This window comes from Patella vulgata, chromosome 4, assembly GCF_932274485.2.
Source record: "Patella vulgata chromosome 4, xgPatVulg1.2, whole genome shotgun sequence".
NCBI classification, from domain to species: domain Eukaryota; kingdom Metazoa; phylum Mollusca; class Gastropoda; family Patellidae; genus Patella; species Patella vulgata.
The window spans coordinates 56,220,824-56,233,920 of NC_065882.2; the positions used below are offsets into that span (position 1 = coordinate 56,220,824).

Here is a 13,097-nt window from a genome sequence, read left to right on the forward strand (position 1 = left end):
TTGCTTGGTCTTGCATTAAAGAGGCGTATTTGTAATTACACCGTCTGGGAAGTTTTGGTAACTATTAATGATTTTGATTGATGCGGAAGGATCAGGGTTTAACAGACAAGAAATAAGGTAATCGCCTACTACCCGTAAACTCCCTTGGCCCCCCTAAAATATCGTTATCAGATTATTGCGATACGTCCCCCCCCGTTGTGGTTATAAAGGTTAAGATCACTGGAATGTTCAAAAGATGTTATAGGCCAATAAATGTCATTAATGTAAACTGAAGTCAATGGGGAGACTCAAACGTACATGTAAATTCACTAAGTACGCTAATGCGTGTAAAAGCCAGAAACGGTTTTCAACCGACAATGACCTCGAGACTTTTTGATATTTTATATTGATAAGATAACAATTTATCTGTTAAAAACTTAAAAGATGATAACACTCTTTGTCCGTGGGCCACAAGGAACATTTCATATACAAAAACCTGATAATTTTGACCATTATCATAAAGGTAATCTATTTTCTTTGTGAACAGCCACTCATCCTCCTTTATACTCAACTATTCTTAAAACTGTAATTATATTTCTAAGGAATTTTTATATAAATGACTTAATACTTTTTTCAAAATTTGATTGTTTTTTTTGTAATATTGCTTGTTTAGTTCTGTCCATTATTTTCATCACTCATTGATTTCCTCTCAGCTTAACAATATAGTGTCGCGAGATATTTAACTGGTCGGTTGTTATCCCATCTTCTATAATAATACATTGTCAGCTGGTAATAAGAGACACAATTTAAATCAAGTTATAGACTCTAGGCTATCGTTCAATCTTCCTGTACTTGATGAATCAATCAATGATGATCTGCAGATATCATTTCCGATCCAGAACAACACCTGAAATGACAGCCTCTGTCCATGGCTTTAAGTGATGTGAATATGACTTATTAACGTCCACAATTCTAATTGACTAAATCCTTCAATATAATTACTGATGAAATTAAGGAAATGTCCAAATTAGGGTATGCCATGGGCAGCATCTAGTTATTCGGATAGGACGTAAAACTGAGATACTGTGTACACGCTGGTGTATACGAGAGATCTTGACGATTAGAATTCGAAAAAAAGAGTCGGTCGTAATGTCGCTGTTTTGGCAAAATTCCCCCTACAGCATAATGCATGGTGTATCACATCTTTATTATGTCGGTTGGCACTGAACAGTAAGACGCGATTTCGTTTCTCTTCATTACAATTACCACAATTATTTAGTTTTGCCATATCTATTTACAGCTTTTCAAGTAGAAATACTGTATAGAGTTAACTTAAATAATTGCACTTGCATGTTGTTCAATCCGATTCATTCTGTTGCATCAAATATTGTTTTTCGTTCCATCTGAACGACTAGTCATTGTCCTTTCCAGCTCCCTGTCCCCTTTCCTGAATCAATGACAAGTGGACAACTTGTCAGTGTGATACTGTTTCTGTTTAAATATGCTTGTAATTTGGCCTTAAAGGACAATATATAGTGTCAGCCATTATCACATAATATGTGATAGAACTGGCTAATTCTAACACAAAGATCATTGCTACGATAGATGAGTAACGACGATTTGAAGAAGTAGAAGTGATGAAAGCAAAAGGAAAAGACGCGTTATCCTTCTAGATAACTGACTGAAGTAACAAGCGATAACAGATACACAGGCGAATGTATCTGTTATCGCTCGTTACTTCAGTCAGTTATATAGAAGGATAACTCTTGTGTTCCATTTTTTGCGTCACTTCCGTTTCTTCAAATCTTCGTTTCGTATCTATCGTAGCAATGGTCTTTGTGTTAAAATTATATTTTTAACATGTTTAACCAGTTCTCCCACATATGTAATAATGGCTGACGCCAATATTGTCCTTCTAGACTAATTAGCGCGACAAAAGAATGGATAGCATAATTATATTGCTACTTTTGTGAATGGACAGATTTTAATGAAAGCGCCGGTATGTGTTTTTCGCTACTCTATGCCGCCTATTTAATGACTATTTTAGCTAGCAAATTAGCTGACAAATATAATCCAGCGTCACATAAACAGTGCAAATGATCTCCGGATATAAGAAATTGTTTTGCTAAACAACCTGAAGTGGGTGGGATGCTATTGTGCGGGGTATAATTGCACAGACACATAGGAATCATTCGAGATAATTTAGATAATTTTTATTTTACGGAAGCTGTTTCACAAGGCAATTAAAACACAGATCCTATTTTGCTTCGTTTTTTATAGTTCAAAATTTCGTTTTATTTGTCTTTACTACACTAGGATCTGGAAGAGTTGTTATATTACCTGTGATTTGATTGAAGTGAGGGATAAGCCAATGAAACGGTCTGTTACGGCGACTTCTTGGCGTGCCATGCACGGTGCTGTGGGCAAACCACTAGAAACGTCAACGCTGACGTCATAGGGTCAAAAGTCGCTCGTACGACCCCTGATACGACCTCCGAGTACAACTTGTCGTCAGATCTTCATGTAGTGTAGGGCATCGAAAGTTAGTTTAAAAAAATGAAACGCAATATAGATCTGTATTTTGATCAGATTGTTTTACAAAGTGTAATTGTTGTTAATTTATTATATGGTCGCCACCTCAAGGTACTGGTCAATGATTGTCCAATTTATGTAATGTTGACGAACTAAATCATTCATAATAATATCCGAGTTCGATATCATGTACTTTCTAATAACATCATTAACAAAAACAACCTCTTCCATCAGTTTTATTGGTATTCTTGCATACATTTCTTTCAAGCAACTGTGAAATGTTTGCTTAAAATTTTAAATCTTGTTCTGAGTATTGTAGAACGATATCCTTGACATCCGATAGTTGAGTCACGGTGACTCAGTGAGAAAGACGTTTGCCCACTAACCTGGTGCTAGATCCATGCGTTCGCCGTGAAAGTTCGTCGGGATGTACCTGCTTGGTTCCTCTCGTCAGTGGTGCAGGACAGAGTGCCTGGCAAGGGACAGCGTTTAGTCATTCGAACGGGATATAAAACCGAGGTTCCGTGAACACATTGGAGTGTACGCAAAAGTCTCCTTGGCAGTTAGAATTCTATATAAGAACCGCTATCTGGGCACAATTCCCCTTATGGCGTATGTCCGTTTTGATTAGCACAGTCGGAGCAGAACAGTAGTACGTTAAATCCCATTTTATTTCCTTGACACCCGATACAGAATAATAAATAATTTCTTATTTCCGGCCTTTCGAGAGGGATAGTGCTATTCCAATTGATATATCTATCTTTTATGCAATTTCTATTTAGTTATACTATTCATGCATTCAATCAGTGAAGTAATGTGTTCCAAAATAAAAAGTAAATATTATAAATAGAAACAGCGATCGATATCATGTAACACCCAATCTTTAATCATTTACATCGTTTGATATTAATCCAATGTATGACGCCATGATGTCAGCCATCAGATATCAGCTGAATTCACCTTCAGCTATGAAACTGGAATAATGAAGATGGGCATACGCAGCGCAGAGTGCTATGAAGGAATTTATAACTAGGCAGCGGCTTATCCGTCTACTATATTTGGAATTCCAACTGCCAAACTTCTACGGGCACATCAATGTCGCCCAAAAGAAGACACGACACTAGAAAACCACGTGGAACTAGTGCCGATTACCGTTGATAGAAACTAACCGAAAACCTTTCCAGACTGCACCAAAAAATGCCTTTATCACAACAATGGAAAAATTTTCCGTTTAAAAAACCACAATGAATTACGTCGTACAGAAATTGTGTCATATTTTAAAACGACATTCGTCTTGAGATAAGCAAGATTAGACGAATGCTTTTAAATATTTTATTTCATTCATTATTATGAGGACATTGAAGATGTCCTGCAGTCTTTCTAATGTACGACCAATCTGGTTAAAGCACAGATCCTATTTCATTTCGTTTAAATAGTTCGAAAGTATAAAAAAACGAAACGAAATATAGATCTGTATTTTAATCAGATTGATGCACGACAGGGGTCATTGTTCTTTCAATTCACTGGGTAATGATGTAGATAATCGTGTCTCATTATAAAAATATGTCAAAGAATTATGAAAAATTTGATAAAGCATGCTTTGATGTTTTATTTTCATCATTATTTCATAGGCCGAGAAAGTTCATCCAGATTTTCCGGCGTGGTTCCCCCTTGTCAGTGATGCAGGACGGAGGGCCTTGCAAGGACAGCTGTCTAGTCGTTCGGGTGGGACGAAAAACCGAGGTCCCGCGTACACATTGGCGTGCACGTAAAAGATCCCTTGACAGTTGGAATTCGATATAAGAGTAGGCCGTAGTGCCGCTGTCCGGGCTAAATTTACCCTCATAGCACACTGTATGGCGTATGCCCGTCTTCATTAGCCCAGTTCGGAGCTGAACAGTAGAACGTTAAACCCTATTTCATTTCACGAAACATAGCGGTAATTTTTGCATAGTTGCATTATCTCGATGATTCAATTGTTTAGGATTATAATCTAATTTACAACTATGAAATGCGCAGGATCACCCAAAGTCCATATTATTTTTTGGTGCCACTAGCCAGACATGAGCGCGTAGAGAATCCCAATATCAATAACTGGCTTCATCCTTCGCACTGTTGGTGTTTCAATGATCGCTGTTCTTTAAAAAAAAAACAAATACAGATTGTCTAATACCGTTTCCTGAAACGAAGATAACTAATGATAACACCAACAATATTGTAGGTCAATAAAATAGTTCAGTTGATCTGGTTATTTATGTGATTGTAGCAGTTATCGGTATTGTGCAAATCGGGGATTATTAACAAGATTTATGTGTAGTTGGTATTGATAAAATGTTTTTTTTTTTAGTCACCGATATTATTGCGTGTACTGATTGTGTTAAGTTGCTTCCTTGTAACCTTTTTGTCTTGAAAGAAATATGCCATTTTTTAAAAGGCTGTCAACTATCTATCCCAATTGACTCTTTATATATTTTCTCATTTAGATGGCAAACATTATTCGGTACGTCCTTACATTTTGGTAGATATTTTTTAGTATTTCTTTCAAATGCTCTTGTCATTTTATACTTTCAGATTTATAGCAAACCAAAATGATTTTACTCAGTTAACAGATGACGACTTAAAAGATTATATTAATCTTGAAAGCATGTGAGTTTTAATTTGTTACCCACACTGTAAAAAATATCCATTTTTATGTGGCCGAATTTCGTAGTTTAACTCCTTTTTTCTGTTAATCGATGGCTTTTTTCGAGAAATTGTGTTAAAAGTGTGAATTATTTCTGCAAATTACGTGTTTTATGTATTTCTATGGAATATTCAGTATTAAACAGGAAATTTCCGTGAAATTTGGGGATAAAATGTTTTATTAAATTCCCTTCTATAATAGACTTAATTCGGTTATTTTACGGAATAAACCATGGAATGGCCAGGAAGTTCCATTAAATTTAGGGATGAGATCTTTATTCCATTGCATTCTAAAATGGACTTAATTCTGTTATTTTACGGGATAAACGGTGTAATAGCCAGGAATTTATGGATTATTTATATTTGCAAATGCAACGATAAGTAATCGTATACATATATAATCATTCCTAATAATTATCATGTTATAGTATTCATTTCAATTTATTAACCATAATATAAAGAATTATATTTTGCAAATTTTGGTATATTACATGTCATGTATATCTAATTTCCATTATTTCTAAGATCTATAAAGTATATTGTTATTTATCATACGTTAATCAGATTGTAAGTATTTTCATAAATGTATAAAATATCTTTTATAGGTTGTAATAACTGTTAATCAAGCACGCTTAAGTCCGGATCGTATAACTGATTGGCTTTTGTGTAAGCCGGTTTGTCTCTATGGCAGAGTTTACATACCTGCAAGTTGATAGTACCACTAGCTTACACCTGAAAGCCTCTAACCGGTCCAATCACTAGCGAGTAGCGGTTTGTGATACCCTACGCTCGTCTCTCGATTAGGATATTCTATATATTAGCCGAAAAGGGTTGCGTATAAAGATTGTCTGCGACAGTAACTCCACATAACCAAACATGTACACATTCTGAAGTTGTCATCTAATATTAAGATGTGCTCAGCATGGCGCTAAATATGACCCCTTTATGACCCCTTTTGATTTTCCAGGTTTTCACAAAAGGATGTTTAAATTGAAATATCCCCCTTGTTGATCAAATGGTATTAATACACTGCTACCCACTCTCTTACATTCTTGATCAATTGTCACAATTTCATCATGATTATTATAACAGTACAGACGGTCATAACCCCAGTACCTTATGTAGGCTGTAATGTGTAGGAACATCAGATAGATCACACCACTAAATCACTTCACTTTATGATTCCCTGTTAAGATATGTGATTATAAGATTATAGGTTAAAAAAGTTTGGAATACAAAACAACTGAAAATATAAACTAAAACTCTTGACATTTTCCCAAACGTATCCTTTAATGCCATATTGATTGAAATCTGGAACAGGGACAATATAAGAACAATCGATGGATTTCTGCTATAATTTAAAAAGAAGGCTTCGTTTCAAATATTAAATAGGAATTAACTGGTTAGGGTTAAAACACCAGCAGTCGAAACGTAGTACATACACAATAGGTACACTGATAGGAATCTGGACCCATTGCGTTTAAAAGAAACACGATAGTATATTTAGCTTGTTAAGAGATTTTGAAATACTGAACCTGTAAATATCAAATAAGACCCACAACCACGGTGTACTGATTCGTACTATATATGTTTCATGAACTGTGGTTAAAAGTTTTGCTGTCTATAGCCTGTTATCAAGTTTTTTTCAGGAAGGGCAATAACCCGGTCAACAATGGCTCTAATTGAACAACCATAGAAAATGCCATTGGAACATTGTTTAACAGCTCTTTATATTTCAGGACGTGCACTCCGATCGGCCCATGTTACGTCTTTACAAATACCATTCCGTGCTAAATCAAAATTACTTTTAGTAATCGATAACTTTATTACTTGTCGTGATTTAATGTTTCAATACTAATAAAGTATGACATTTGGAAAATAAAAGAGATCATTATTGCCAGCAAGTAATCAGAAGGTGAAACAGAACTAGGCCGTGTTTTTCAATATCGATATATATATATTCTATTATCAATTATTGTATAGATATATTGTAAATCACTTTCAGAGAAATACAATCAAGTCGTTTAACCACAATATCAAGAGATGCCTTTTTGAAGAACAAGAAATTGGAAAGCATGTAAGTTTTAAGTCATAGTCCAAAAACAAGTAACTGTGTGCTTTTACCTTTGTAGAATCTTTTGTGTGGCGTCTTCCGTCTTCATCTGTGAACATACTCTCAAAGCATGTCAAGTGTCCATGACTATTTATCATATCACAACCTGCATAGGTATTTGCATTTCAATATCCCCTACTTTTTTTGAAGAGTATATATCCGCCACCTGCGCCCGTCCAATTTTTTTGTAAACCTTCTGCAGACTACGGTTTTTTTTAAAGAATTTAATGGATTGTACTTTTGGTCATAAAAAAAAGAAGAAGAAAAAAAGAAAACCTACAAAAAATCCGTATCGAAATTAATATGTTTGTATCTCAAATCACAGATTTATCTGCGATCTCCCCACACAATCGATTCGCGGCAATTTCAAAGCATGATGTGATTTGTGATTAAAGTGATTCACCGAGTTATTTAGTATGTTTCACTGGATTTAAATCCTATCTGCTGCTCAACGCTCATTGTTGATTAAATCCCAAAATGGATAATCGAGACTATGTTTTTTATCGTACCAACTTTAGTACTGGACAATGTCATCGATGTAATTTTAAAACTGAGTGGGATAAGACGCAACCCTATTGAATTAGAAATACCGTTTGCGTCATTTTGAGATAAATGCGAGGCAGGAGCATCTTGCCCAAACAGTCGCGTATCCGTTCACTCTTCCCCCAGGAGTTCTTTTAAACGCACAGGGGACTAGGTATATTTTCTTTGTCAGTGTCACAAGAGGGAAGACCGGACTTGGATATTTCCAAAGGTTTTTCTCGGTCAACGCCTGGATTCGAATCGGGAATTTTCTAGTCGATATTCCAGTGTTCTGATCACTTTTCAACTACACCCCCAAATTTTGCGTTTCCGATAGATAGAGTTGAGCAAAATTCAACAAGTTTTGGACTTTGCTTTATGCATGCAAACATTCCTACCACCATCTTATTCCGATATATTAATTAACGAAATACCTAATGAACAGTGTTCATTGGAAACTTAAAAATCTCGAGTTCAAACAGAAACACATATTGCCACATATGTCAGCTCCCAATTGTACTATTAGCCATGATGGGGCGGAACTGTTTCAGTGAACAGCACAAACAAAACATAAATTATATCAATTTGAGTGACTATGTGCGTGGAATTTAATCTAAACGTGTTGTAGTAATTTTTCCCTTTTTATTGTCTTTATGTTATGTAACTTATTTATTTTTCTTCAGAAAATTACACAATAATCAATTGAACAGTGTTTCAAGGAAACTGCTTGATTTACCTTTAAAAATATTGTAAGTATTATGTATACCAATAGAGCCTATAACCAAATAAAGTTTTTTCATCACCACAATGCTGACATTTAGTCCACGGACACTAGAAAGTAGTCTTAGCAAAATGCATATTAAAATGATTCAAATCGATCAGTCATCATCTAAAGTTTCCTTTAGTTTCTTTTCGATTCATGGCGTTACCATTTTCTGTCCTATACGTCAGTCAGCTTTGAAGAATAACTCATTTGGATACGTGATCATGGAGGGCTTCTTACCTAGATTACTATCTAAATAACATCTTTCGGCATTTATTTTTTCAATTTTAAAAGGAAAGTGGCTGCTAGCCTTCGGACTATAAAATGTGAATTTAAAAAGAAACAAAGATACCGCTGTGTTGCCTCGGGATGACTCTTACTGAACCCTGAAATATTTCAATGGTGCTTATTTGAAACGTATAAATAATATCTTTATAAGATGTGTTCAACCTAGAGTAACAAACTCATTAAACCCAGCTGTCTACTACTTGTGACCTATTACAAATTGGAGACAGGTAGAACTCCCACAGATAACCAGGTGGTGTATTAAAACATACTGCAATGACAATAGATTTGTGTTATTTTTTTATTCTAAGAGAGAGAGAGAGAGAGAGAGAGAGAGAGAGTAGGTCATTTCGAGACTAACATAATGGTTCAATTTTATTTCAATAATTCCCTTGTGCATAGGGGTCTTTAGCTGTGGGAGGAAACCGGCGGATCCAGGAAAAAAAGGACCCTAGTCCTTGTCACGTATACCCGGGGAATCGAAACCACTTAATGACAGACCTTATAATACAGCGCGCATGCGCTAACCAATCGACCACCCAATCCCCTTATTCTGAAAGAGAAATAATGCGATATACAGATCCATCAAAATGTATAATTTAAAAAAGTGTCCTTTGAGACTTAATATAATTCCAAATTAAGAAGACGCTTACAATACACTCACTCACCGCTCGTTCCACTATGAGCACTAATGACACGTTTGAACAAATTTGTCGAGATACGATATTTGCATGGCGAAAATAGAGCTTGTGGTTTTATCTGGAATTACTTTATACCAACATGAAGTAAATAATGTGTATAGTTCTAATAACACATAATTGATTTTAGAATCTAAATTTAGATGAAGTTTGAATGGAATCTGAAAAGAGGCTATTTTTGAGAATTTGTTTTTCACACTACACACGCACACAATTGAAATATATATGTACAAATACCCAACAGGCGTATAAATGCATTACGTTTTATTTGGATTTAGTTCTTTGAATTCAGGAATGATATTTGAATATTATTACTTTGGAGAGTGTTAAATCACCAATTTGATTTACTTTGTAAAACAACAGAAAAACTGACTGAAATTAATTTGAGTATTTAGAATCATGAAGTATTGGCCTGCTAATACTGCATCGAATTCAGCTTTCGGAATTTGTGATTTCGACTGCACTTCAATGGGCTTTATGAACTAAACCTTTAGTATTCTTGTAAATGTTTTGAAAGCAATGCTGATCAGAAACTAGGAATAGAAAAGTTGATAGATAAAGACATACCTACTATTCTGCTTCTAAACTGGGCTAATGAAGACGGGAAGTTATTTAGATATGTTTGTTAAAATAATCAATTTTTGTAAAATTCCATATCCATTTGTAAAATCCATATCCGTCTTATAAAATCCATACCCATTTTTTAAAATTCATATCCATGTTATATGTATTTTTTTTTAATTCTAGAGACTTGCATGGTAATCCTCTTAAATGTGGGTGTGGTTTACGATGGCTACAACTTGTACAGATAGAGAAACCCTCACCATTGCAAAATACAAACATTACTTGTTTAGATGTTAATAATCAACCCCAGCCTTTGCGGAACGAAATATTTCAAAACTGCGGTGAGCATTTGTGTTTTGTCTTTTATTATTATGAACCATTTTACCAACTATACCAACATTAATTTAGACGTTAAGGCGGATTTCTAAAATTAAAAACTAGGACGTATTTCTACATTTAAACGTTAAAGGGACAATAACACTCTTGCTGGCTTAACAGCTCCAGAAAATAAAAAATAGCCTATTCTAAGTACTAGATGTGTTAGTGTCCTACCTGTTGTGTAAATTATCCATTAAATCCTATTTTATTTGTCCAAAGGGTTCAAAAATATTTTTTAAATCCAAGCCATATTTGAAAAGCTTTACGTCAGGCTTTTCAAATCATTTAGTTGAATTTTTCCAATTTTTTAAATTAGGTGTGTTAAGATGATATTTGTATCATCAATTAATTGGAATATTGTAAAATAGTACAATTTGTTGTCCAGAATAAAGATTGGGACATAGAGTGGTATTGAGCCTTTAAGATGGGTTTCTACATTTAAACACTAAGACGGGTTTCTACATTTAAACATTAAGAGGGGTTTCTACATTATAACATTAAGACGGGTTTCTACATTTAAACGTTAAGCCCAGTTTCTACATTCAAATGTTAAGACGAGTTTCTACATTCAAACATTAAGGCGGGTTTCTACATTTTAATATTAAGTCGGGTTTCGACATTAATTGGTTAAGACGGGTGTCTACATTAATTGGTTAAGACGGATTTCTACATTATACGTTAAGACGAGTTTCTACATTATGTTAAGACGACTACATTTATGCGGTAAGGCGGGTTTCTACATTTAAACGTTATGCTTTTATGGTGGGTTTCTACAAAAGTGTCCTCATATTAGTTCTTAGAATTAGTAATATTTTGTGTGTTAAAATTGTATGTTATAAAATTTTCATACGTAAATTGCTGTGTGGCTAAACAATAACTATGTCCCTAATGTCCTGAGTCCTGGTTAAGGCTCATGACACCATTTCAGGGCAAGCAGTGTCTTAAAGGGCCGACGATGTCCGTCGCAGTTCTTTATGTATATATAATTACTTGGACCTAGTGTGCAGGCATTAAATATAAGAAAACATTTTGACCGATGATGTTGTCCTTTAAATACTTCGGTTTCAGGGGGTGCGTTGTATGAATTATCTTTTTTTCGTTACAGAGAAACCTATTGTGCATATAGAGAACAGTAGTTATACAGTGAATCAATCAGATAGTTTAACTATAAACTGTTCATCTGTTGGTTTACCATCATCATCAATAGTTACCTGGAATACTACAAACATTAAATCAAAATACATAATATCAACGTCGACTGATAATATTTCAACTTTAACACTGATAAATATTAAACTTGAAGACCATGGTCGAGAGTTAACGTGTTACGCTGAAAACGAGGTGGCCAAAACCAGCAGTTATACAACTCTCTTGGTGAACCGTAAGTTTGTAATATACTAATAAAATTTTCATAAAGTTTGAAACTGTATATTGAGCCTTATCCAGCTTGTATTAATGTTTGTCATTTTTACACCTATATCTTTGATCTCATTTGATTTATCGTTATTTTGTTTCAAAATAAACTTAAAACAAACTCTTTCAATTTCTTTGACATATTCGTTTGTTGGATTGAGAAACAACTTTATAAAATCCTTGTATACTGTCCTTAAATTGTAAGTGATATCTGTTTCCAAACATGACGTTTCTGTAATTAGATAATTTTGACATTACTGTTAATAACTGTCAAATTATGTAGTTCAGATATCGGGTCCAGTGAAGTTTTACATCTCAACCCATTTTGCCACGGGCATGAAAAGTTGAATGTGCTCATCTTAAAGATATTTCCTAACCACCCAGAATAAGAAATATATAACCGGCGCATTGCGATTTGTTTTGTTATGGTTTAACAGACAGAAACAACTGATACATGGGTAATACTTTGAGTAGAATAACAATATCATGTTAGCCATTTTGTTCTTAAATTAAAGAGGATATTAAATAAAACAATGCCTCAAGCGAGTCTGTTAAATATCCAGTCATTCTGATAGATCTTGAAAAACTGATCATTATCCCAGTTTTTTATATCTGCATTTATAAATTCGAACTATGATGAAAGCGGCATTTGATATGATTAAGTTTTATGTACGAATAGATGTCTGTCTTTGCCGTTTGATCTACATGTAAAGTAAAATCCACATAATGAGGGTTCCTGGTTTCAAACATAATATTTGAAACTCATGAGGAAACTTCTCATGCTGCAGACAAAAACATAATTAAATACAGTACCGGTGAAAAATACGGAATTTATTTAAATAAGATGACTGGTACACAATTCATTTCAATTACACATGTCTACAACGCATTTAAAGTAGATTTCTTTTATATACTTAGTAATAAAAGAACATAGGCGGTGATTCGGTTTATCGTCTTTGCCCCTTGAATTACTTGATTACCTTCTGAAATCCAACCGTCGCTCCCTGGAGTCATAATGATGGGTAAAATAGAAACTGAAAGCCAATCGCCTTGTGTACAAAGTGTCTAATTTTTGCGTAAAATACAAACCTCTAGCTATGATTATGTAGTTTGCATAAAAGGGGAAACTAAAACGTGTCCTTGCGCAAACTGGCACAGCATAAAAGAA

The 13,097-nt window shown here is 34.5% G+C and overlaps 1 protein-coding gene across 1 annotated transcript in view; it reads left to right on the forward strand.

Annotated features, from left to right (window-relative positions):
- The window catches only part of LOC126817341 (BDNF/NT-3 growth factors receptor), a 67,899-nt gene that overhangs the window by 32,692 nt on the left and 22,110 nt on the right, over positions 1–13,097 (forward strand). The window contains exons 3-7 of the mRNA XM_050544223.2: positions 5,083–5,157; positions 7,199–7,270; positions 8,512–8,577; positions 10,322–10,479; positions 11,622–11,897. Coding sequence (XP_050400180.2) covers positions 5,083–5,157; positions 7,199–7,270; positions 8,512–8,577; positions 10,322–10,479; positions 11,622–11,897 — 647 coding nt within the window. The remainder of the gene's footprint in view (positions 1–5,082; positions 5,158–7,198; positions 7,271–8,511; positions 8,578–10,321; positions 10,480–11,621; positions 11,898–13,097) is intronic.